Source organism: Scyliorhinus canicula, chromosome 1 (genome assembly GCF_902713615.1).
Source record: "Scyliorhinus canicula chromosome 1, sScyCan1.1, whole genome shotgun sequence".
Lineage (NCBI taxonomy): Eukaryota > Metazoa > Chordata > Chondrichthyes > Carcharhiniformes > Scyliorhinidae > Scyliorhinus > Scyliorhinus canicula.
Window position 1 is genome coordinate 48551416 of NC_052146.1, and position 25245 is coordinate 48576660.

Here is a 25245-nt window from a genome sequence, read left to right on the forward strand (position 1 = left end):
GCTCAGTAAAAACAAAGACCTACACATGTGAATACCATGCTTGGTCAGCTCCCAGTCTGTTCATTTTAAAAGCTATGTTCTGTCTGGAGAGAATAATTTACATAGGAAGACATGGCAGAATTGTTTGAATTATTGGTATGACAGGCCATTGTTAATGGGAAGGTGGACAGTTCTAGGAATTCTTTGCATAAAATCATATTTCAATCTTTTGTTTTTTCATACAGATGTTTCTTTCCAAAGTGACTTGTTCAAATGCACATTTTGTACTACACCAATTAGTCACCTGTAGACAACACTTGGAATCCTCTTCCATGATCTAAAGTTTCCAACACTCTCAAGCTCTTTATCAGTTAACCAAGCTGGTACAAGTAACTGCTGTGGGTAACTAGCACACAACCTGCAATTTAAGATGAACAATTCTTAATTTACTAATGTTGACAGTCAAAGAATACAAAAGACAATACATGAAAAGAAACAAGTTGCACTTGCATAACATCTTGCAATATAATCAGAGCACAGTTTATCACTTCCTGGAACTCACTGCCAACGAAGATGGTGCATGCGAAGGCAATAAATGAAATTGAACGGGTACTTGAGGGAAATAAAGCTCAAGAGCTACAGGGATAGAGCGGGCAATGGGGCATTTTAAGATGGCTCTACATCGACATGGACTCAATGGGGCAAATAGCTTCCTTCTGTGTTATAACTATGAAAATTACAGATACTTATGGTCCTCACGCATGTTGTAACAGAGCACAATATTTGCCCGTTAGACTCATTCCGACATAACTATAAAATGTTTTTAAAAAAAATAAAAAATCTTTTATCCATGCAAAATGATCAACCTAACGTATTCCAGTATTTAATGGCACAGACGGAATTTTGTGCTCTGTTCAGGAATTAAGTTAGTGAATGAAGGAATCAACATTAATTTAAGACAGAAAAATTATACGCATCAGGTTCCAAAATCAATGAAATGTTATGATACAACACAAATAGACAGGACCAACTTAACTTCCATCAGTATTATTTTCTGAGAAATGTGAAACAACAATGGCAAATTCACACATACTTTCAGTAAAATCATATATTTGTGCCCATTTGGTCAATACAAAAGGCTGGAAAATTAAAGATTTAAGAAATAAGAAGCATTTACAGAGCAACAGTTGTAATAAAGTTCATACCTGTATTTATCATTAATATTGGTAATCCTCCATGCATTTTGCATATCAAAGCACATTCGTTCGACCTCATTTTTAAATCTTGAAACAACATGCTCACCTGAAAATTAATAATGGTGAGATTACAGACATTAACCACTCGAGGAGCTTTCCTTTGTCTAATAAATATTATATTATTATAATATAATAAACCTTTTATTGACACAAGTATGAAGTTATTGTGAAAACCCCCTAGTCGCCACATTCCAGCGCCTGTTTGGGCAAGGTGGTACGGGAATTGAACCATGGTGCTGGCCTTGTTCTGCATCACAAATCAGCTGTCTAGCTCAGAGCTAAACCAGTCCTTCGTGTCTGCCTTTATTAGCGCAGCAACTTCAATTACTCAAAACATATGAATTGCAAACCTCTAACATAAATTATAATCTTTTCAACCTTCCACAGAATCTCTACAGTGCAGAAGGCGGCCATTCGGCCAATCTAGTCTGCATCGACCCTCTAAAAGAGCACCCTACCTGTGTACACTCCCTTGCCCTATCCCCAAAATCCCATCTAACCTGCACATCTTTGGACACTAAGGGGCAATTTCAGCATGGCCAATCCATAGGAATATAGGAACATAGGTCATTCAGCCCTTCTAGTCCATCCCGCCATTCAATGAGATCATGGTTGATCTGTGACTGAACTTTATATACCTACCTTTGGCCCATATCCCTTAATATCTTTGCTTAACAAAAATCTATTCATCTCAGATTTAAAATTAACAAATGATCGAGCTTCAACTGCTGTTTGTGGGAGAGAGTTCCAAACCTCTACCACGTTCTTGAACAAAGACGTGCTTCCTAATGCCTCTCGTGAACGGTCTAGCCCAAATTTTCAGACTATGCCACTTAGTTTTAGAATCTCCAATCAGTGGAAATAGTTTATCTTTTTTTAAATAAACATTTTATTAAGCTATTTCTATGGCATTGTAACAGCAACAAAATCAACAATGTACATAACAAGGAAAATATTAACATAGTGCAAATACCGCCTCCCTCTCTCACAGGTCCTACCATTGCTTACCCCCCTAATCTACGCTAACCTAACCACCCCCCTTCTGCTGATGATTAATTCTCTGCGCAGAAGTCGATGAATGGTTGCCACCTCTGGGCGAACCCTAACAGAGACCCTCTCATGGCGAACTTAATTTTCTCCAGGCAGAGGAAGCCAGCCATGTCCGATAGCCAGGTCTCCTATTTCGGGGGCTTCGAGTCCCTCCATGCTAAATATTCGCCTCCGGGCTACCAGGGAAGCAAAGGCCAGAACATCTGCCTCTTTCTCCTCCTGGATTCCCAGATCCTGCGACACCCCAAAAATCGCCACCTCTGGACTCATTGTCACCCTCTTATTTAATACCTTAGACATGGCGTCGGCAAACCCCTGCCAAAATCGCCTCAGTTTTGGGCATGCCCAGAACATGTGGACATGGTTTGCTGGCCCCCCCGCACACTTCACGCACCTGTCCTCCACCCCAAAGAATCTGCTCATGCTGGCCACTGTCATGTGAGCCCGGTGACCGACCTTAAATTGGATCAGGCTGCACCTGGCACATGTTGCGGTCGTGTTGACCCTACCCAACGCGTCTGCCCAAAGGCCCTCCTCTATCTCACCCCCCAGCTTCTCCTCCCACTTTGAAATAGTTTATCTTTAACGGCTCTGTCTTTCCCTTTCTCACAAAACTCCAAGTGCGGTCTAACCAGGTTTTTTGTACAGCTGCAGCATAACCCATGTGTCTTTATACTCCAGTCCTCTAGATATAAAGGTTAGCATTCCAGTAGCCTTTTTGATTATTTTCTACACTTGTTCCTGGCACTTTAAGGATCTCTGCATCTGAACCCCAAAGTTTCTTTGGGCATCCCCTGTACCTCACCTCTTTTCATTTAGAAAGTACACTGCTCTCTACTTTTCTGGTCCAAAATAGACAACATTTCACTTGCTTACATTGAATTCCATCTGCCACAATTTCCACCCGTTCACCTAGTCTGTCAATATCTCCTTGCAATTTTATGCTATCATCTAGGCTGACAATAATGCCACCTAATTTTGTATCATCAGCAAATTTGGATATATGACTTTCTATGCCATCATCAGTCATTAATAAATAGTGTGAAAAATTGAGGCCCCAAAACAGATCTCTGTGGTACACCACTAGTTACCTCCTGCCAATTAGAGTAATTACCCATTATCCTCACTCTATTATCTGCCACTCAACCAATTTCCTAACCACGTCAATAATTTGTCCTCAACTCAGTGGGTTTCCACCTTAGTTAACAGTCTCTTATGTTGGACTTTATCAAATGCCTTCTGGAAGTCCAGAAATGACATCCACAGACATCCCCCTGTCCACTATCTTGGTCACCTCTTCAAATAATTCAGTAAAATGGCTCTCCCTGATAAACTGAAATTTTTCAAGGTGTTCAGTTACCCCATCCCTGATTATAGACTCCAGCAATTTCCCGAATTTACCAATCCACCCAATTTCTCCTTTTTTCGGCTGTGGGAGGAAACCAGAGCAATTGGAGGAAACCCATACAGACACTGGGAGAACGTGCAAACTCCACACAGAGAGTTACCCAAGGTTGAAATTAAACACAGGTCCCAGATGCTTTGAGGCAGCAGTGCTAACCACTGTTCCACCATGCAACCCTTCACTATGAATGATAAAGTATAATTATAATTGAGAGTGATCTACTAGCAATGACCACAACATGGAAAAAATGTCTCCAAAACTTTTATCTGGCTGATACTGGATTATGGTTCCAAATGTGTTAGTCATCTTCTGATAACTTACTCATATGACTATGCTTCAAAATTATCTAGTGTTCATTGTTATTTGACTTCTGGGCATCCTGAGCTCGCTCAATGCCCATGCACAAACACATTGCAGCAAGAATCACTGAACAGTAATCAAAAACAGGGATCTTAGTTGATTTTTCCTTTCCCAAGTCTTGTGTCAGTGAAACCAACTGGGTGCTTCTACCACAATCCTAGCTAGAACAAATTTCATAGAGGCTTGTAATGATTTTGTATTTCAGAAATGATAGTATGCATTTCAAATAATAATGATGTTGAATTCCAGAGCTGCAAGTGTTTTCAGGTTATATACACCAAAGCTGGCTAAGATTAGTATTGTGGAGCAGGTGAGGGAAGAAATGGGAGAAAACGATTGTTCACATTTGATATATCCAATCAACAGGTGCAGTTCTTATCAGCCAAATTCATAAATGTAGTTCCTGACAGTTGCAATTATTTTTCTATAAAACAAGAAGAAAACTGTATGGGAAGGAAATACTCTGTACATCTAAATTACGTGGAGAAATTAACACATACTGATGAACAATACCTGGTCGACATAAGTTTCCATGTTGCTCTTTTTCACTAGCATATACATCCATACACCAAGCATGGTACGCAAAGGCAAAGAGGTCTTCTATCCTTGTAGGTGGTCGTATAACATTGTTTATGCGTTTTACCCACTCTTGACATTGTTCAAAGGTAGAAAACTGACACCTGTCGTGTTTTAAAATAAAATCATATGTACAAAATGGGTTAAATAGCAACTAATAAAAATTACAAAATAAAATGTAATGCTAATTTATATGATTCCATATATTTTACCCTCAAGAGTATTCAGCAGGTCCCTTGTTAATGTTTGTTAAAGGAGACAACTCTTTAGACCTTAAATAGCTTCAGCTCAATCACAACACCCTCACCTATCAATCAGAATAATCAAGCCCCCTTCCAGACAAGAGAGGATACAGATCAACACCGCAGTAGCAAACAAGTGTTAAATTGTTCGAGGTACTGTCTTTTACGTAAAATGTTAAATGGAGACTCTTGTCTGCTTCACAAGGCATAAAAAAACACTTGACATTATCCGAAAAGGAACAATGCAACTTTCCTGGTGTCCTGGTCAATATTTATCTCGTAATAAACAGTACTGAAATAAAGTGACTGGTTATATATCTCACTGCTGTTGGTGAGACTTTGCTGTGTGCAAACTGGCTGTCACATTGCCTACGTCACAACAGTAACTACATTTAAAAATCATGTGGAGATGCTGGCGTTGGACTGGGGTGAGTACAGTAATAAGTCTTAAAACACCAGGTTAGATTCCAACAGGTTTGTTTCGAATCACTAGCTTTCGGCGCACTGCTCTTTCCTCAGGTGAATGAAGAGGTTGGTTCCAGAAACATATATATAGACAAAGTGCGACTCGGCCAACGTTGTCTACCTCATACACTGCAGGAAAGGATGTCCCGAAGTGTGGTACATTGGTGAGACCATGCAGACGCAACACTGGAAAAATGGACATCGCGCGACAATTGCCAGGCAGGAATGTTCCCTTCCAGTCAGGGAACACTTCAGCTGTCAAGGGCATTCAGCCTCTGATCTTCCGGTAAGCGTTCTCCAAGGCGGCCTTCAGGATGCGCGACAACGCGGAATTGTCGAGCAGAACTAATAGCCAAGTTCTGCACACATGAGCAAGGCCTCAGCCGAGACCTTGGATTCATGTCGCATCTGGCCTGGGCTTGCAAAATCCTACCAACTGTCCTGGCTTGAGACAATTCACACCTCTTTAACCTGTGATTATCCCTCTCTCCAGTTGCTCCGTCTGGACCTGTAGACTTAATCACCTGCAAAGACTCGCATTCAAGTATCGTCTTGCATCTTTGACTTTGTCTATATATCTGTTTCTGAAACCCACATCTTCATTCACCTGAGGAAGGAGCAGTGTTCCAAAAGCTAGTGATTCGAAACAAACCTGTTGGACTTAAACCTGGTGTTGTAAGACTTCTTCCTGTACATTTAAAAAGTACTTTGTTCACGGTATAGCAATTTGGGCTGATGCTGAAATGGTGAATTGTGCTAAATAAATGCAAATTCCTTAACGGAGTGTACTGATTAGTTTTATGAAATTACCTAATTAAATAAAGGCAAAAGATTATGTGCTCATTTTCCTGATTTTTTTGTTATGATAAATTATTTTAGGTTAGTATTACACATTTATAGGGCAGCATAGTGGTGCAGTGATTAGCACTGCTGCCTCACGGCACTGAGGACCTGGGTGCGATCTGAGTGGCTCCCCGCATCTCACCCCACAACCCGAAAAGATGTGCAGGGTAGGTGAATTGGCCATGCTAAATTGTCCCTTAATTGGAAAAAAGAATTGGGTACTCTAAATTTAAAAAAAGAAAAAAAGTATTACATATTTCTGGCTGAGGTGCTCAATGTTTGCTTCTAAATGATCACCCAACAAGTGTGAATTTGTGACATGGGCAATTGGCAAGTGCAAACGTGTATTGTCTTATATAGGGCGGCACGGTAGCACAGTGGTTACCACTGTTGCTTCACAGTGCCAGGGTCCAAGGTTCGATTCCCGGCTTGGTTCATTGTCTGTGCGAAGTCTGCATGCTCTCCCCGTGTTTGCATGGGTTTCCTCCGGATGCTCCCACAGTCCAAAGATGTGTGGGTTTGATGGATTGGCAATGGTAAATTGTCCTTAGGTTAGGCGGGTTGCTGGGTTACGGGAATAGGGAGGAGGTGTGGGCTTAAGTAGGGTGTTTTTCCAGGAGCTGGTGCGGACTCAATGGGCCGAGTGGCCTCCTTCTGCACTGTAAATTCTATAATTACAAAACTTAATTTCCCACGGCATTGCATACAGGGATTCAAGATCAAATGTAATGTTAAGTGGGGTCAGGAGATAATCAGATCAGACTTGCAGCCATGCTCTAGGAAAGTCATATTCTTTGTTATGTGTTATTCGCTATTTGGAAAATAGTATTTAAAAAGTCTGTCGAGCATAGGGGTTTCTCTGCAGCAGATGCCACAATTCAGAGGTAATACAAAGGGTGGAATTTGGAACAATCAGCATCAATAGGGAAACAGTACTCAACAAACTCTTGGGATTGAGGCAGGGCACGTCCCCAGGGCTGATGGTCTACATCCTAGGGTGTTAAAGGAAGTGGCAGCAGAGATAGTGGATCCATTGGTTATAATATTCCAAAAATCCCTCAACACGGGCAAGTTTCTGGTGGATTGGAAAAGTGCTAGCATAATGCCCTTATTCAAAAAAGGAGGGCGGCAGAATGTGGGAAATTTCAGACCAGTTAGTTTAACATCTGTAGTTGGAAAATTGTTAGAATCAATTAACAAGGATGTATTATCACGACATTTGGAAAGCCAAAGCGCTATCCATCAGAGTCAGCATTGTTTTATGAAGGGCAAATCATGTTTGACTAATTTGCTCGAGTTCTTTGAAGATGTAACAAGCAAAGTGGATAATGAGGATCCTGTATATCTGGACTTCCAGAAGGTGTTTGATAAGGTGCCATACAGAAGGTTGATTCACAAGGTGAGATCTCATGGGATTAGGGGAAACCTATTAGCTTGGATAGAAAGAAGACTGGCTGACGGACAGCAGACAGAGTCGGGGTAAATGGGTATTTTTCTGGATGGCAAGATGTAACTAGTGGGGTGCCACAGGGTTCGGTCCTTGGGCCCCCACTATTTACAATCTATATTAAGACTTGGATAGAAGGTTCTATAGCCAAATTTGCAGATGACACAAAAATAGGTGGGACAGTAAGTTGCAATGAGAAATAAGAACCTTACAAATGGATATGGATAGGTTAGGAGAGTGGGCCAAAAATGTGGCAGATGGAGTTTAACGTGGATAAGTTGAGGTCATTCATTTTGGTCGAAAAAATGGAAAGGCAACTTATTATCTAAATTTGGGAGAGGCTTTGGGGTGCTCCGATGAGAGGGATCTGGGTTTCCTCATGTGCGAGTCACAGAAAATGAGCATGTAGGTACAGCAGACAATAAGGAAAGCAAATGGAATGTTGGCATTTATAGCAAAAGGAATTGAGTATAAAGGTAAGGAAGTGTTGCAACTATAGAAGGCATTGGCAAGATCACACCTGGAGCATTGTGCACAGATGTGGTCCCCTTATTTGAGGAAAGATGTAGTGGCATTGGAGGCAATCCAGAGGAGATTCACAAGATTGATTCCAGAGATGAGGGGTTTGTCATATAAGGAGAGATTGAACAGTTTAGGCATATATTCTCTAGAGTTTAGAAGAATGAGGGAGATCTAATTGAGGTATACAAGATGCTAAAAGGTATGGATAAAGTAGACGTGGACCTGACGCTTGCTCTTGTGGGGCATTCTAAAACGAGGGGTCATTAATCTTGGGCAGTAAGATTATACCACGTGATTATCCCTCTCCCTGGATCTGCACGCGTGGTACATTGGCGGGGAACACTTCAGCAGTCGGGGAACACTTCAGCAGTCAAGGGCATTCAGCCTCTGATCTCCGGGTAAGCGTTCTCCAAGGCGGTCTTCAGGACACGCGACAACGCAGAATTGCCAAGCAAAAACTTATAGCTAAGTTCCGCACGCATGAGGGCGGCCTCAACAGGGATCTTGGATTCATGTCGCATTACATCCAATGCAGACACTGCGACAACGAATGAACGGGCATCGTGCAACAATCACCAGGCAGGAATGTTCCCTTCCAGTCGGGGAACACTTCAGCAGTCAAGGGCATTCAGCCTCTGATCTCCGGGTAAGCGTTCTCCAAGGCGGTCTTCAGGACACGCGACAACGCAGAATTGCCGAGCAAAAACTTATAGCTAAGTTCCGCACGCATGAGTGCGGCCTCAACAGGGATCTTGGATTCATGTCGCATTACATCCACGCCCCACCATCAGGCCTAGACTTGCAAAACCCTACCAACTGTTCGAGCTTGAGACAATTTACACCTCTTTAACCTGTGATTATCCCTCTCCCTGGATCTGCAATGATTTGATTACCTGCAAATGCCTGCATTCCAAGCATTGTCCAGCATCTCTGACTTTGTCTATATAAATGTTTCTGGAACATACCTCGACATTCACCTGAGGAAGGAGCTGCGCTCCGAAAGCTCGTGTTTGAATCAAACCTGTTGCACTTTAACCTGGTGTTGTAAGACTTCTTACTGTGCTCACCCTAGTCCAACGCCGGCATCGCCACATCATTAATCTTGGAATAAGAGGTGGCAAATTTAAAACAGATTTGAGGAAAAACTACTTCTCACAAAGGGCTGTGAATTTGTGGAATTCACTACCCTAGAGGGCGGTGGATGCAGGAAAAGGGAGTAAATTCAAGGAGGAGTTGGACAGATTTTTAATTGGTAATGTGTTGGAGGGTAATGGAGAACGGCAGGACAATGGAGTTGAGGCCAGGATGGGATCAGCCCTGATCATATTGAGGGTATTAGGCTCGGGAGACTAAATTACCCACTCCCACTCCTGGGTCATGAATTCTAGGGAGGAGAAGCTGTGGCTGATTTTGCAATCCAGCTCTTGATCTGTAACACTGTAGGTAGCAGATAAGGAACATATCAGCCATGATAGAATGGCGGAGCAGACTCGATGGGCTGAATGGCCAGATTCTGCTCCTATATCTTATGAACCTATGAACAAGACCAGAAGTGTTGCAGCAGCACCATTACTGGAAGAATAGTAGAATTAGTGTAAAAGTTTACGTTAACTATTTCATTATAAATGTAAACATCATATGCAATGGCAGAAGTTGATACCAAAATTATATTAGGACGGTTGGTTTTGTAGGCAGGAAGTGTGCATAAACATGGATATATAAAATATTATAGATAGGACTCAATAGGAAAGTGATGCTGGAAAACCACACTTGAATCAAGACGCATGCTAATCTGGCTCAACTGCACTGCAAAAATATTTCCACAGAATTATGGTAATTCACTGCCCACCGGCACAATATACAAATGTAATCCTAATACTACTACTAATAATAATCTTTATTGTCACAAGTCGGCTTACATTAACACTGCAATGAAGTTACTGTGAAAAGCCCCTAGTCACCACATTCTGGCACCTGTTCGGACACAGAGGGAGAACTCAGAATGTCCAATTCACCCAACAGCACGTCTTTTGGGAATTGTGGGAAGAATCAGAAGCACTTGGAGGAAACCCACACAGACACGGGGAGAACGTGCAACTCCGCACAGACAGTGACCCAAGCTGGGAATCGAACCTGGGACCCTGGCGCTGTGAAGCAACATTGCTAACCACTATGTTACTGTGCTGCCCCATATAAGACAATACACGTTTGTACTTGCTAATTGCCCATGTCTCAAATTCACACTTGTCGGTGATCATTTGGAAGCAAAAATTGAGCACCTCAACCAGGTCGGCTACTCTGCATCGTCTTGCAATATTTACCTTTTTTTTTCAAATTTAGAGGACCCAATTCATTTTTTCCCAATTAAGGGGCAATTTAGCTTGGTCAATTCACCTTCCTTGCACGTCTTTTTCAGTTGTGGGGGTGAGACCCACACAGACACTGGGAGAATGTGCAAACACTCACGGACAGTGACCGAGGGCCGGGATTGTGCCTGGGTCCTCAGTGCCGTGAGGCAGCAGTGCTAACCACTGCGCCACCGTGCTGCCCCCTTGCAACTATTTACAAATCAGTATCAACGAAGGCAAGGCACAGGATAACAGTGCGCCATTAGGTTACTTAATTGTGTGTGGTATTTTTCAGCACAGGAAGGAGAAAGCGATTCCAAAAACCGTTCCAAGATACTTAAAGCCTTGTCCAATTTAACAGGGAATTGCAGTAACAGTTCTAATAAATCAGTGAAGTACTTTTACGGTTCTCATCGTGCAACTAATTTAGGCGCAATCACCCCAATATTTAACATACATGTAGTATTCACATGATTAGTTTGAAACTTTTATAGATGGAAATTACAAAATAAATGTCAGTGACTTACTACAATTGCATACAGTTTCCATAAATATGACATTAACATATATATATGGCATATTCATTAGATATCTCAAAAGAGTTAAAATCTAGAAACATAATAACATCTCCTACAATCTAAATTCATGTACCTGATAACTTTGCAGTCTTTACAAGTCAAATGAAGTTGGAACATCTCACGGCATTCAACACTTTCAACCAGCTGCAAAGGAACCTGTCAAAAGCACCAGTAAGAATAGGTAATTTAACAATAACCTATATTGAACATAAATTCTTTAAAAGGTAATCCATAACAGAAAAACAAACTGCAAAATAAGTAGTTCTAGGTAAATCCGTATTGAGTCATCAGTGACCAATAGGAGCAAAAAATATTAGTCTATAGTTTTTCTTTTACCAAAACATATAAACCTGCAATTTAATAGCCTTTGCACATTCATTAGGTAAATATATTCTGCCAGATAGTCCAATTAGAAATGATTATTCATCATCTTTGACTTTCCTACGGAAATTGCTGTAGGCTTCATTCCCTTTCTCGCATATTATATAGACATCCTCTTCAACGCCATCTCAAGGTTATACCATATTTCTGAGATGAGACTGTATCTGTACATATTATAGAACTTCAGCATCATTCCTACTGTCTTTGTACCTCCTGGCTTTGTCTCTTCCTGAACTCTCAACATGTAGTGAAATGTGAATCAGATAGAAAGATTGGTTTATGCCTAGTGATTTTTCATTATTCATTGTGTAGGTTATATATTTCCTTTTCTCCTTTATACACTGACTATGGTTAATTACTTATTAATTACTGCTGTATCGAAAATTACATGCCTCATTTTTGCTGTTTCCACATCTGCAGTCTCGTATTTTTCTACTTCAAATGCTTGCACTGTCTGTCAGCTGGGTTGTAAACTCATTTTACTGTACTTTCAATTTTTTGTATTTTTTCATCTAAGCACTTCGGCAGTGGGGAACGGGAAAAGATGGGTCCTCCTCATTTCAAGCAATAAACTGCCAAGCCAATCATGAGACGTCAATAGCTGTTAAGTTATTGGAATCGGTGTAGGGCATGCTCTTGTTCAGGTTGAGTGATACCGTCTTGCATTATGCAAAGGAGTGCATATACCAGCCAGGTTGATAATGAGCTGCTGTTTTACCTTCCCTACCTGAAAAGTTTGACATAATTTACATTCAACATCATTTATTTGCACTTATTTTATATCAATTGCGCACAAAAGTAATCATTTAGCATCATTTGGCTTTGATGCACCTGAAAGCAATCATTTATTAATTACTTGACATCAATTGCACTCAAAGCCAATCATTTAGCTATTATTTAACATTACAAGCATCACAATGTCAACTTTGTCCTAAACCACAATGCTCAACATTTGCGATCATCATTTCAGCATTCGCAAACCAAAAATGATACATTTGTTTTCTGTATTTCCAATTTTCAACATCTTCAAACATCATCAAACCAAGCCAGTCTTAGAAATACCAGACCCTTTTTGGTGAGGTATTTCCTTGCATTTCTTCATGACCTATAACTCGTGCAACACAAACTGCACCTCTCCATGCACCCACCCAGATTGCAGCCCCTTCTCCCCCCCACCCAGAGCAATTTTCTCCACCACCACAAGTTTCCCTGCCTCCACACTGGATAAATGTGCTTCTGCATCCACCCCCCTGAACTTTCAAAAGTCACATATTTGAGATGGGGTGAGCCAACATAAGGCTGTTTGAGGTCATATGATCAAAGTCTTGGTCAAGGAGGTTAAATGGGTTTGAAAGATTCAGGGTAAATCAGACTGTTTCGATCCCAATGCAGGCTTCTGACCCCTATTTAACAATGATTTTGGGCTGCTGAAGCCTGTGGCAAAAATCCTAGCCTGGGTATCTGAAATGAAAGGTAGGATTTTCCGGTCCTGGCAGTGGTGGAGTCCACCGTTGGCAGGACCAGAAAGTTCCAGCAGGAAGGTCTTTCAGCGTTTTGGATTTTAGGTTTATCAAGGTAAGTGCAAACAAAAAAAAAAATGCCCCATTCACCCCCCCTTTCCCCAAGTATGCAGAAGTTTTCTTCTGCTGTTCGCCACCTTACCTCTCCTCTCCCCAGCCTTACTCCCGCTCCTCTCACTTACTCCCACTGCCACTCCTCTCGGTTCCCCGCCCCACTGCCACTCCTCCTGGTTCCCCTCCCCACTGCCCTCCTCCTGATTCCCCTCTTCTCTTCTTTCCCCTTCTTTCTCCCCATTGCAATGAGGTAAGTATTGGGGAGGTGAGATGTTATTCGGGAGAGGTCTGCGGGCAGGCAGCTTTGGCGGGGCTTTGAATTCAGTGGAGTGCAAGGCCCAGAGAATGGAGGGAGAGGTTGGGAGGGTGAAGAGATGAATGAAAAATGAAATGAAAATCGCTTATTGTCACGAGTAGGCTTCAATGAAGTTACTGTGAAAAGCCCCTAGTCGCCACATTTCGGCGCCTGTCCGGGGAGGCTGGTACGGGATTAGATTAGACTCGGAGACTGTGGTCAGTGTTGGGGGCACTACGAACCAATGAGGATTTGGTGGCACTGTCCAGCATGTACTGTATAATAGAATGATGTTTTGGATTAAATGAAAAATATCCAGATATGTTCAAATTAATTAATTAATTCCCGTGTATTTTTCAATGTAGATTGCTGAACGCACTGGATACCTTTGAGCACACTGGATGGATAGCTTTAAGCGCATCATCAAGTTTGATGTCAAATTCATTCCAAACTAGAATTTTTTATGTTAAATCATAATTGAGCACATTGAGCACACTTGAAAGCAAAAACAAAGTCAAAACTTTTGGGTAGAGAACCTTGATACAAAGGTTTTAGGGACAATTTTTGGCTCCAATTCAAATAGGCAAAAATATCTAAACCAATGTAATTTTTGTGTCAAACTTTGCATCTGTGCATATTTCTAGTCAATCTCTTCCATTATAAATTCCTAAGTCCATGTTCGGAACGGAAACTGCCTATGGAGACTTTAACTGTGCAAGCAGCATCATTGCCACCAAAGTGAAATGAGAACATTACAAGTTTACATAGGTGATTTCCAATATACGTGAGAATATATAAAGTTAGAATGGAATATATCAAAATAAGTAAATGGAATATATAAAAATAAGAATAGAATGTATGATTTTAAAATGGGGACTGATGAAGATTTTCCGTTCTCGGTTTTATCTCAAGACTGTTCTTGGTCAAGGTTCCTCATAATAACAAAGACCGACTGAATTACTATTAGTACAAAAGGTGATACAGAAGATTCCAAGTAGTGCAATGACAATGAGGGCACAGCTAATACGAAGCTCACTACGATGGGTAACTGTAAGAGGGACTTAGATGGGTAACTGTAAGAGGGACTGGGAAGAAGCAGTCAGTGCAGGGACCCCCTGCGGTCGTTCCGCTGAGTAACAAGTATACCGTTTTGGATACTTGTGGGGGGGACGACTTACCAGGGGTAAGCCATGGGATACGGGCCTCTGGCACGGAGTCTGTCCCTGTTGCTCAGAAGGGAAGGGGGGAAAGGAGTAGAACATTAGTAATTGGGGACTCAATAGTCAGGGGCACAGATAGGAGATTTTGTGGGAGCGAGAGAGACTCACGTTTGGTATGTTGCCTCCCAGGTGCAAGGGTACGTGATGTCTCGGATCGTGTTTTCCGGGTCCTTAAGGGGGAGGGGGAGCAGCCCCAAGTCGTAGTCCACATTGGCACTAACGACATAGGTAGGAAAGGGGACAAGGATGTCAGGCAGGCCTTTAGGGAGCTAGGATGGAAGCTCAGAGCGAGAACAAACAGAGTTGTTATCTCTGGGTTGTTGCCCGTGCCACGTGATAGTGAGATGAGGAATAGGGAGAGAGAGCAATTAAACACGTGGCTACAGGGATGGTGCAGGCGGGAGGGATTCAGATTTCTGGATAACTGGGGCTCTTTCTGGGGAAGGTGGGACCTCTATAGACAGGATGGTCTACATCTGAACCTGAGGGGCACCAATATCCTGGGGGGGAGATTTGTTAGTGCTCTTTGGGGGGGGTTAAAACTAATTCAGCAGGGGCATGGGAACCTGGATTGTAGTTTTGGGGTACGGGAGATTGAGAGTATAGAGGTCAGGAGCACAGATTTGACTTCGCAGGAGGGTGCCAGTGTTCAGGTAGGTGGTTTGAAGTGTGTCTACTTCAATGCCAGGACTATACGAAATAAGGTAGGGGAACTGGCAGCATGGGTTGGTACCTGGGACTTCGATGTTGTGGCCATTTCAGAGACATGGATAGAGCAGGGACAGGAATGGTTGTTGCAGGTTCCGGGGTTTAGGTGTTTTAGTAAGCTCAGAGAAGGGGGCAAAAGAGGGGGAGGTGTGGCGCTGCTAGTCAAGGACAGTGTTACGGTGGCGGAAAGGATGCTAGATGGGGACTCTTCTTCTGAGGTAGTATGGGCTGAGGTTAGAAACAGGAAAGGAGAGGTCACCCTGTTGGGAGTTTTCTATAGGCCACCTAATAGTTCTAGGGATGTAGAGGAAAGGATGGCGAAGATGATTCTGGAAAAGAGCGAAAGTAACAGGGTAGTTGTTATGGGAGACTTTAACTTTCCAAATATTGACTGGAAAAGATATAGTTCGAGTACATTAGATGGGTCATTCTTTGTACAATGTGTGCAGGAGGGTTTCCTGACACAATATGTTGACAGGCCAACAAGAGGCGAGGCCACATTGGATTTGGTTTTGGGTAATGAACCAGGCCAGGTGTTAGATCTGGAGGTAGGTGAGCACTTTGGAAACAGTGATCACAATTCGGTGACCTTTACGTTAGTGATGGAAAGGGATAAGTATACCCCGCAGGGCAAGAGTTATAGCTGGGGGAAGGGCAATTATGATGCCATTAGACATGACTTAGGATGTGTTGGTTGGAGAAGTAGGCTGCAAGGGTTGGGCACACTGGATATGTGGAGCTTGTTCAAGGAACAGCTATTGCATGTTCTTGATAAGTACGTACCAGTCAGGCAGGGAGGAAGGGGTCGAGCGAGGGAACCGTGGTTCACCAAAGAAGTGGAATCTCTTGTTAAGAGGAAGAAGAAGGCCTATGTGAAGATGAGGCGTGAAGTTTCAGCTGGGGCGCTTGATAGTTACAAGGAAGCGAGGAAGGATCTAAAGAGAGAGCTGAGACGAGCAAGGAGGGGACATGAGAAGTCTTTGGCAGGTAGGATCAAGGAAAACCCAAAAGCTTTCTATAGGTATGTCAGGAATAAAAGAATGACTAGGGTAAGAGTAGGGCCAGTCAAGGACAGTGGTGGGAAGTTGTGTGTGGAGGCTGAGGAGATAAGCGAGATACTAAATGAATACTTTTCATCAGTATTCACTCAAGAAAAAGATAATATTGTGGAGGAGAATGCTGAGACCCAGGCTATTAGAATAGATGGCATTGAGGTGCGTAGGGAAGAAGTGTTGGCAATTCTGGACAAGGTGAAAATAGATAAGTCCCCGGGGCCGGATGGGATTTATCCTAGGATTCCAGGGAAGAGATTGCTGAGCCTTTGGCTTTGATTTTTAGGTCATCATTGGCTACAGGAATAGTGCCAGAGGACTGGAGGATAGCAAATGTGGTCCCTTTGTTCAAGAAGGGGAGTAGAGATAACCCCGGTAACTATAGGCCGGTGAGCCTAACGTCTGTGGTGGGTAAAGTCTTGGAGAGGATTATAAAAGATACGATTTATAATCATCTAGATAGGAATAATATGATTAGGGACAGTCAGCATGGTTTTGTGAAGGGTAGGTCATGCCTCACAAACCTTATCGAGTTCTTTGAGAAGGTGACTGAACAGGTAGACGAGGGTAGAGCAGTTGATGTGGTGTATATGGATTTCAGTAAAGCGTTTGATAAGGTTCCCCACGGTCGGCTATTGCAGAAAATACGGAGGCTGGGGATTGAGGGTGATTTAGAGATGTGGATCAGAAATTGGCTAGTTGAAAGAAGACAGAGAGTGGTAGTTGATGGGAAATGTTCAGAATGGAGTTCAGTTACGAGTGGCGTACCACAAGGATCTGTTCTGGGGCCGTTGCTGTTTGTCATTTTTATAAATGACCTAGAGGAGGGCGCAGAAGGATGGGTGAGTAAATTTGCAGACGACACTAAAGTCGGTGGAGTTGTAGACAGTGCGGATGGATGTTGCAGGTTACAGAGGGACATAGATAAGCTGCAGAGCTGGGCTGAGAGGTGGCAAATGGAGTTTAATGTGGAGAAGTGTGAGGTCATTCACTTTGGAAAGAATAACAGGAATGCGGAATATTTGGCTAATGGTAAAATTCTTGGTAGTGTGGATGAGCAGAGGGATCTCGGTGTCCATGTACATAGATCCCTGAAAGTTGCCACCCAGGTTGATAGGGTTGTGAAGAAGGCCTATGGTGTGTTGGCCTTTATTGGTAGAGGGATTGAGTTCCGGAGCCATGAGGTCATGTTGCAGTTGTACAAAACTCTAGTACGGCCGCATTTGGAGTATTGCGTACAGTTCTGGTCGCCTCATTATAGGAAGGACGTGGAAGCTTTGGAACGGGTGCAGAGGAGATTTACCAGGATGTTGCCTGGTATGGAGGGAAAATCTTATGAGGAAAGGCTGATGGACTTGAGGTTGTTTTCGTTAGAGAGAAGAAGGTTAAGAGGTGGCTTAATAGAGGCATACAAAATGATCAGAGGGTTAGATAGGGTGGACAGCAAGAGCCTTCTCCCGCGGATGGAGGTGGCTAGCACGAGGGGACATAGCCTTAAATTGAGGGGTAATAGATATAGGACAGAGGTCAGAGGTGGGTTTTTTACGCGAAGAGTGGTGAGGCCGTGGAATGCCCTACCTGCAACAGTAGTGAACTCGCCAACATTGAGGGCATTTAAAAATTTATTGGATAAGCATATGGATGATAAGGGCATAGTGTAGGTTAGATGGCTTTTAGATTTTTTCCATGTCGGTGCAACATCGAGGGCCGAAGGGCCTGTACTGCGCTGTATCGTTCTATGTTCTATGTTGCAGAGCATCTACAAGCTGCAGCATACTGTGCTGAGGTGGCAGAGAGCAGTGCCAGAGTCCTCCCATGGCAAGGTACAGGTTACACTATCAACGGTTCAGTGATAAATGTGAAGCTGACTAAACATTTGCATACAAAGAATTTTAAAATATATATATATAATATAGATATATACATACACACACACACACACACACAGATATACATCAAACAACCAAAAAGAGAGAAAACAGGAATTCAAATATTTAACCCCCCTCCCTGCCGCTACCCTCCACCTCCCCAACATCTTTTTTAAAAAACCCCCAACACCCTCCTCCCCACTGCTGACACCTTTACTATTTTTGAAGTAGTCGATGAGCAGCTTCCATCTCTGGGCAAACCCCCTCCACAGTCCCTTTCAAGGCGAACTTGATCTTTTCCAACATGAGGAATTCCACAAGGTCACTCACCCAAACCCCAGGTTTTGGCGGCCCTAAGTCCCTCCATTCCAACAAGATCCACTTCCCGACTACCAGGGAGCACACCGGCCTCCCTCACCCCCTGGACCCCCGGGTCTTCCAACACTCCGAAAACTGCCACCTCTGGACTCAGGGCCACCTTCACCCTCAACACCTCAGACATAACGTCAACAAACCCTTGCCAGAATCCCTCCAGCTTCGGACAGGCCCAAAACATGTGGACATGGTTTGCGGGCCCATCTGCGCACCGCCCACACCTGTCCTCAACCCTCTCAAAAAACCTACTCTTCCTGGCCACCGTGATATGTGCCCAGTGGACCATCTTGAACTAAGTAAGGCTAAGCCTCGCACATAAAGAGGATGCGTTCACTCCCCTCAGAGCCTCTTCCCACAGCCCAGGCACCAACTCCCTTCCCAGCTCATCCTCCCATTCGTGCTCGACTTCTCCTATTGGGGCACCCTCCCAATTCATTAGCTCTTTGTAGAGCTGCGTGACTCTGCCTTCACTCACTCCTGTTTTTGACAGCACCCTGTCGTGCAATCCCGGGGGCAGGTCGGGAAAGGACGGCACCTGTTTCCTCACATGGTCCCTCACCTGCAAATAGCGGAGCCCATTCCCGCTGGGCAGCTCATATTCCTCTACCAGCCCCTCCCAGCTCGATAAGCTGCCCAAATGAATAGGTCCCCAAACCACTCAATTCCCACCCACCGCCACCCCCGGAACCCCGCGTGTAGCCCACCCGGAGCGAACCTATGATTCCCACAAATCGGTGCCCAAACAGAGGCCCGTTCTAGCCTCAAGTGCTGCCGCCACTGTCCCCACACCCTCAGGGCCGTCATCACCACCACCGGACCTATGGAGTACTTGGCTAGCAGAAACGGCAGAGGTGCCCCCAAGCTTGAATCCTTACAAGAGGCTGCCTCCATCCGCTCCCACACTGACCCCTCCCCCACTACCTTACCATGGCTATATTGGCTGCCCAGTAATAATTCATCGAGTTTGTCAGAGCCAGCACCCCACCCCTTTGTCCCCGCTGTAGCAGCACCCTCTTCACTTGTGGAGCTTCATCCACCCACACAACCCCGAAATCAGTGCATTAACCCTCCTAAAAAAGCCTTTGGAATAAAGATCGGGAACACACACAAAAACCTCGGGAGAACCGTCATCTTCACAGACTGGACCCGCTCCACCACGACAGTGGGAGCATATCCCACCTCTTAAATCCCCCTTAATTCGCTCCACCAGCCGGGCCAGATTCAACTTGTGTAACAGATTACACCCCTCCGCTACCTGAAACTCACCCCCACTACCTTAAAAGGCAGTTCCCCCAGCCTCTTCTCCTGCCCCCTCGTCGGTACCCAGAGAACCGGCCGAATTTGTCCAATATGCCCATGATCCCCCTCCAATACCTCCCAGTGGGTTTGATATATAGAGCAATAAACCGTCCGCATCCAGCGAGATCCTATGCTCCCACCCCAATCCGAACTATCCCCTGCCAACCTCTTTACTCTCCAAGCGCCATTGCCAATAGCTCTTTTGCCTGGGCAAAGAGCAATGGGGAGAATGGGTGTGCCTGCCTAGTCCCTTGATGCAACCTAAAATACCCCAAACTCACCCAGTTCGTCCGCACACTCGCTACCCGTTACAAAAACCGGACCCAATCCAACCCTGCTCAAACCCAAACTGCAACAGCAGCTTCCACAAGTAACCCCACTCCACCCCATGAAAGGCCTTCTCTACATCCATAGCGACCGATACCTCCACATTTCATCCCTCTGGGGGCATCATTATAACGTTTAACAAAAGCCCAATGTTGGCCGACAGATGCCTCCTCTTCACAAACCCTGTCTGGTCTTCCCCCATCACGCCCGGCATATAGTCCTCAATCCGTGAAGCCAAGATCTTAGCCAGCACCTTGGCATCCACATTCAGCAATGAAATTGGGCGGTAGGACCCACACTGCTCCGGGTCCTTATCCCTCTTTAAAATTAAGGAAACCAAGGCCTGCAACAACGTGAGTGGGGGGGAGCTCCTCCTTTGCCTCATTTAATGTCCTTACCAGCAGGGGTTCCAGGTCCCCCGAGAACTTTTTATAAAATTCCACCAGGAAGCCTGCATCGTCCCCATACCCTACATCACCGTTACTAATCCAATGGGTGCTCCAAGCCACTCCAACAGGTCTTCCTCCACTTTAGAGAACTCCAACCCATCTAAAAAATGCCTCATTCCCTCCACCCCTGCCGGGGTTCCGAATCATATAGCGTCTTGTGAAAGCCCTTAAATATCCCATTTGATCCCCCACCGGGTCCATCCATATTACCCCTCCTATCCTTCACCTATCCAATCTCCCTCGCCGTCTCCTGCTTCCTCAATTAGTGTGCCAACATCTTAACCTGCCCCCCTTCCCCGAACCACCTGCAAGTCCACCCAATGCGGCACGTGGTCCGAGACCACAATCGGCGAGTACTCCGAACCAAACACTGCCACTAACAAAGTCCAATCCATCACAAAATAGTCGATCCGGGAGTACACCTATGTACATGGGAGAAGAACTAAAACTCCTTCACCCTTGGCCTACCAACCCTCCATGCGTCCACTCCTCCTATATGCTCCATAAACTCTTTCTAATCCCTCGCCACCGCTGATACCCTCCGCAGACTAGACCGGTCCAATTTCGGCTCAATAACCCCCCCATTATCAGCAGGTGAGAGTTCAGGTTCGGGATCTTTCCCAGCACCCGCCTCATGAATTCAACACATCCCAATTTGGGGCATAAACGTTCAGCAGGACCACCGGCACCCCATTCAATTTCCCATTCACGATTACGAATCTTCCCCGAGTCTGCTACTATTTTCCCCACCGCAAAAGCTACCCGCTTATTTTTTTAGGACCACCAAAACCCCCCCCCCCCCCCCCCCCCCCCCCCCCCACCTCCCCAGAGTCTTTATATCTAATCCTGAGTGAAAGACCTGACCTACGCACCCTTTCCTTACCCTGGTCTGATTCCCGATCTTCAGGTGTGTTTCCTGCAAGAATGCCACATCTGCCTTTAAGCTCCTCAAATGCACGAACAAGCAAGACCACTAGATCAGCCCATTCAGCCCTCTCACATTCCATACGATCAGCCTGGTCGGGGGTACCCCATCCCCCTGATCAACCATAGCCCCTCTTGGGCCAGCCTCCGGGCCGCATCACGCAACCCTCCAGGCCTCCACCATCAACAACGCCCCCCACCTCCCCCCAATCGTACTTCAAGAGTCCCACACCTGCCAGCAGACCCCCCCCCCCCCCACGCCAAACAGAACAACAATCCCAAACCCCACTAACACAATAATCGCCTGCTCACAGCCTAGTGTGCTCCCGTGAACTCGCCCGCCTAGCTAGCCCATGGCGCCTACCCCCCACTGATGCGCCTACCCCCCACTGATTCCCCTCCCCCCTGCTCACACACACCCATGGTGCAAACAACAATAACAATATGAAAGAAAGAGAAGGAAAAGAATACAGGAGAAAAAGAAAAACTGTTCATTCACTCAGAAGTACCCTCCACCATCTCAACAAGTAACCGTGAGAGAGGGGAAAAAAAAGGGCTCTCCTCCGACCCCCCCCCCCCCCCCCCCCCCCGGGAGAGAAACAAACAATAACAGCCAAGAAAAGGGTGAAAATCCCCAAACTCCCCAGCAAGGGGGGAGGCTCCCCAAGCACCTCTTCCCAAGTTCAATATCCTCCTTCGCCTGCCTCTCCATTGTCTCTAACAAACCCCATTTCCTCTAACAAACCCCATTTCCTCCTGCGGTGTTCCAAAATGATACTGGTGGTCATCGTGGGTCACCCAGTGGCAGGCCAGGTACAGCATCCCAAACTTCACCCCCTTCTTTAAGAGGGCGGACTTCACTCGGTTGAAACCCGCTCTCCTCTTGGCCAGTTCTGCACCCAGGACCTGATATACACGGAGCTCACTACCCTCCAGGCACATCTCCTCATCTGCCTGGCCCATCTCAAGATCCTTTCCTTATCAAGGAATCGCTGTAACCTCACCACCATTGCACTCGGTGGCTCTTTCGCCTGCGGCTTCCTCATCAGTGCCTTATGCGATCCACCTCCAGGGGCCGGTCTAGGACTCCCTCCCCCAGCAACTTGTCCAACATTTTGGCTCCGTAAAAACCAGCATCCATTCCCTCGATGCCCTCTGGCAACCCCACAATCCTCAAATTCTGTCTCTGGCTGTGGCTCTCCAGATCCTCCATTTTCTCTTTGAGCCGTTTCTGGGTATCCCGCAACATCCTGATTTCGGCCACCAATGAAGTAAGCTGCTCCCCATGCTCACCCAGCATCCTCAACTTTCTAGATCGCCTGACTTTGGATCTCCAACCTCAGCTCTACATGATCGATCCCCATTTTCAGCGGATCTACTGTCTTCTCAAGGTCCTCAAGAGCTTCTCTTCTCTGCTGGCTGAACTCCTCATTTAAAAAGTCCACCAGCTGCTCCATCGACCATTGAGATGGTCGGGCCGAACCCTTGCTCTCTGCCATCTTTCCCTGTGGCGCAGGAAATGTTTCTTGCTCCAACAGCTTCTTTCTTCTAAAACCACTTTTGGTCACGAATCCATTCACCAGTCTTTCTCCACCACACCTGCACCATTTTCTGTTAAAACATCTGGCCGCAGGGCAGCATGTGGCACAGGGGATAGTACTGGGACTGCGGTTCCGAGGACCCGGGTTTGAATCCTGGCCTGGGTCACTGTCCATGTAGAGTTTGCACATTCCCCCCATGTCTGCGTGGGTTTCACCCCACAACCCAAAGATGTGCGGGTTAGGTGGATCGGCCACAATAAATTGCCCCTTAATTGGAAAAAAAACCAAAAACATCTGCCCGTTAATTGGGGAAAAGGACCAACAAAATTACCATGACGGGAGCTGCCAAATGTGCGACCACTAGGTCGCCACCAGAAGTTGTCCAAAGACTTCTAACTGCCATGAAATGGGAGCGCTTAACTGACGGAAGTTGCATTTGCCAAACTGTCATATATGTAATGCCCCAAATGATGGAAATCAATAGACAATGTTGTTATGGTAACATCGGTCATCAGCAATAAGGATATCAGATTCTTAATTTTCAAGATCTGGACTTCAGTCAATGTGGATTTTTCAAAAAAATGGACAATGTCCATCAATTAGGAAAACAAAGATAGTTTGAAGGGATTTATATTTGTATTGATGAACATTAGAAATAAGGTATAGCTTTAAGTGGGTTTATTGTAACGTTCTGTGCCTGGAAGGGTAAAACCAATAAATAGATTCATGCTGGACAAAGGTGTTCGTTGGTATGGGGTTTGGTTCAGTTCCAACTGTGTTTCTATTGTGCTTAGAGAGGGCTATGGTGTGAAGAATAAATAAAAGGCAAGCATATGGGTGTTGCTTAGCATCTGGGGCCTAAGGTAGAATATCATCAAGTTTTAGTTGAATGTGTGGGAAGGTGGGAGATAGGTAATGAGAAAGAAGGCAGCTCTCACAGCTCTGCTAGAAGCAGTTGGTTTTGATGGCTAGGGAGGGAACACCTCTCTCAGCTTTGGGGGAAGAAAAGCTACACCATGAAGTAATTGTTAAGAAAACAAGTGCAGAGAACTGAAGAGCAGCTAGCGAAGGAAACTAGAGAAATGAAGAGAAGTTTGCAAGAAGTCTGAGGTTAAAGGTACGATAACACAGAACTGTTCAGTAAAGTGGAGTTGAAAAGACATCGCAGCGTGAGGCCAGGAAGATATCTAAAGTGATTTTTCAGGTTTGTGAGAGTTTAATAGTCTGGGAATCGAGAGTTAAAGCAATTGTGAACAGTTTGTACAGCAATCAAGACGAAGAAATCCTAAAGAGGTTGGTGTCAAATAATGGAACAGGTTCACTGTTCAGTGTCATTTGGAAAATCTGGTCTGGATTTCCGAATCCAACCTGCTAAGGGAAAGCATTATGATAAGAGAAGATATGAAAGTGTGTTTTTGGGAGTGGGGTTTGGAAATCCTGACTTGACAATCATCTGGGGGATTCGGAGCAGAAATCCACAGATATCAATTTGTGTTCAGAGCGAAGTGTGTGTAATAGAACACAGTCATCTTATGTGCTTAAAAGGGACTGTGTGTTAATTCATAGAATTTACAGTGCAGAAGGAGGCCATTCAGCCCATCGACTCTACACCGGCTCTTGGAAAGAGCACACTACCCAAGGTCAACACCTCCCCCTATCCCAATCACCTAGTAACCCCACCCAACACTCAGGGAAATTTTGTACACTAAGGGCAATTTATCATGGCCAATCCACCTAACCTGCACATCTTTGGACTGTGGGAGGAAACTGGAGCACCCGGAGGAAACCCACGCACACACGGGGAGGATGAGACCATTGTAATTAAATATGTACTTTGTGATCCATGTTAATCTTTAAATCTGTATTTGTTATAATTCAATTTTTCCATGTTTAATAAAATAAATTTCAGAGTTCCATTCTGGAATTTTCCTCTCCAGTTACATCAACTGGGATCATAACACATCAAAGATGCCCAAGGTCAATTTTATTAATCCAGTCTAGATGCATATTAAAATCACCCCATGATTATTGTTGTGTCTTTCTTACAAATGTCCAGTATTTCCTTTGACTCTTCAGGTGCTCCTGCAGCTATCAATTTATTCAATCACCGCAAGTCCATCACCTTTGATGTTACTGTCTCCAGTAAATCCTTTATGCCAGT

The 25245-nt window shown here is 44.7% G+C and overlaps 1 protein-coding gene across 9 annotated transcripts in view; it reads right to left on the reverse strand.

Annotated features, from left to right (window-relative positions):
- Window positions 1–25245, reverse strand: part of mtmr3 (myotubularin related protein 3) — a 139803-nt gene that overhangs the window by 41240 nt on the left and 73318 nt on the right. For all 9 annotated transcript variants that reach the window (XR_005459876.1, XR_005459885.1, XM_038790405.1 and 6 more), the window contains 4 exons: window positions 11145–11227; window positions 4564–4730; window positions 1185–1281; window positions 284–397 (listed from right to left, as the gene is read on the reverse strand). Coding sequence is in view for 7 of the 9 variants with exons in the window: in XM_038790405.1 (XP_038646333.1) it covers window positions 284–397; window positions 1185–1281; window positions 4564–4730; window positions 11145–11227 (461 nt within the window). In the remaining 2 variants the exon portion in view is untranslated. The remainder of the gene's footprint in view (window positions 1–283; window positions 398–1184; window positions 1282–4563; window positions 4731–11144; window positions 11228–25245) is intronic.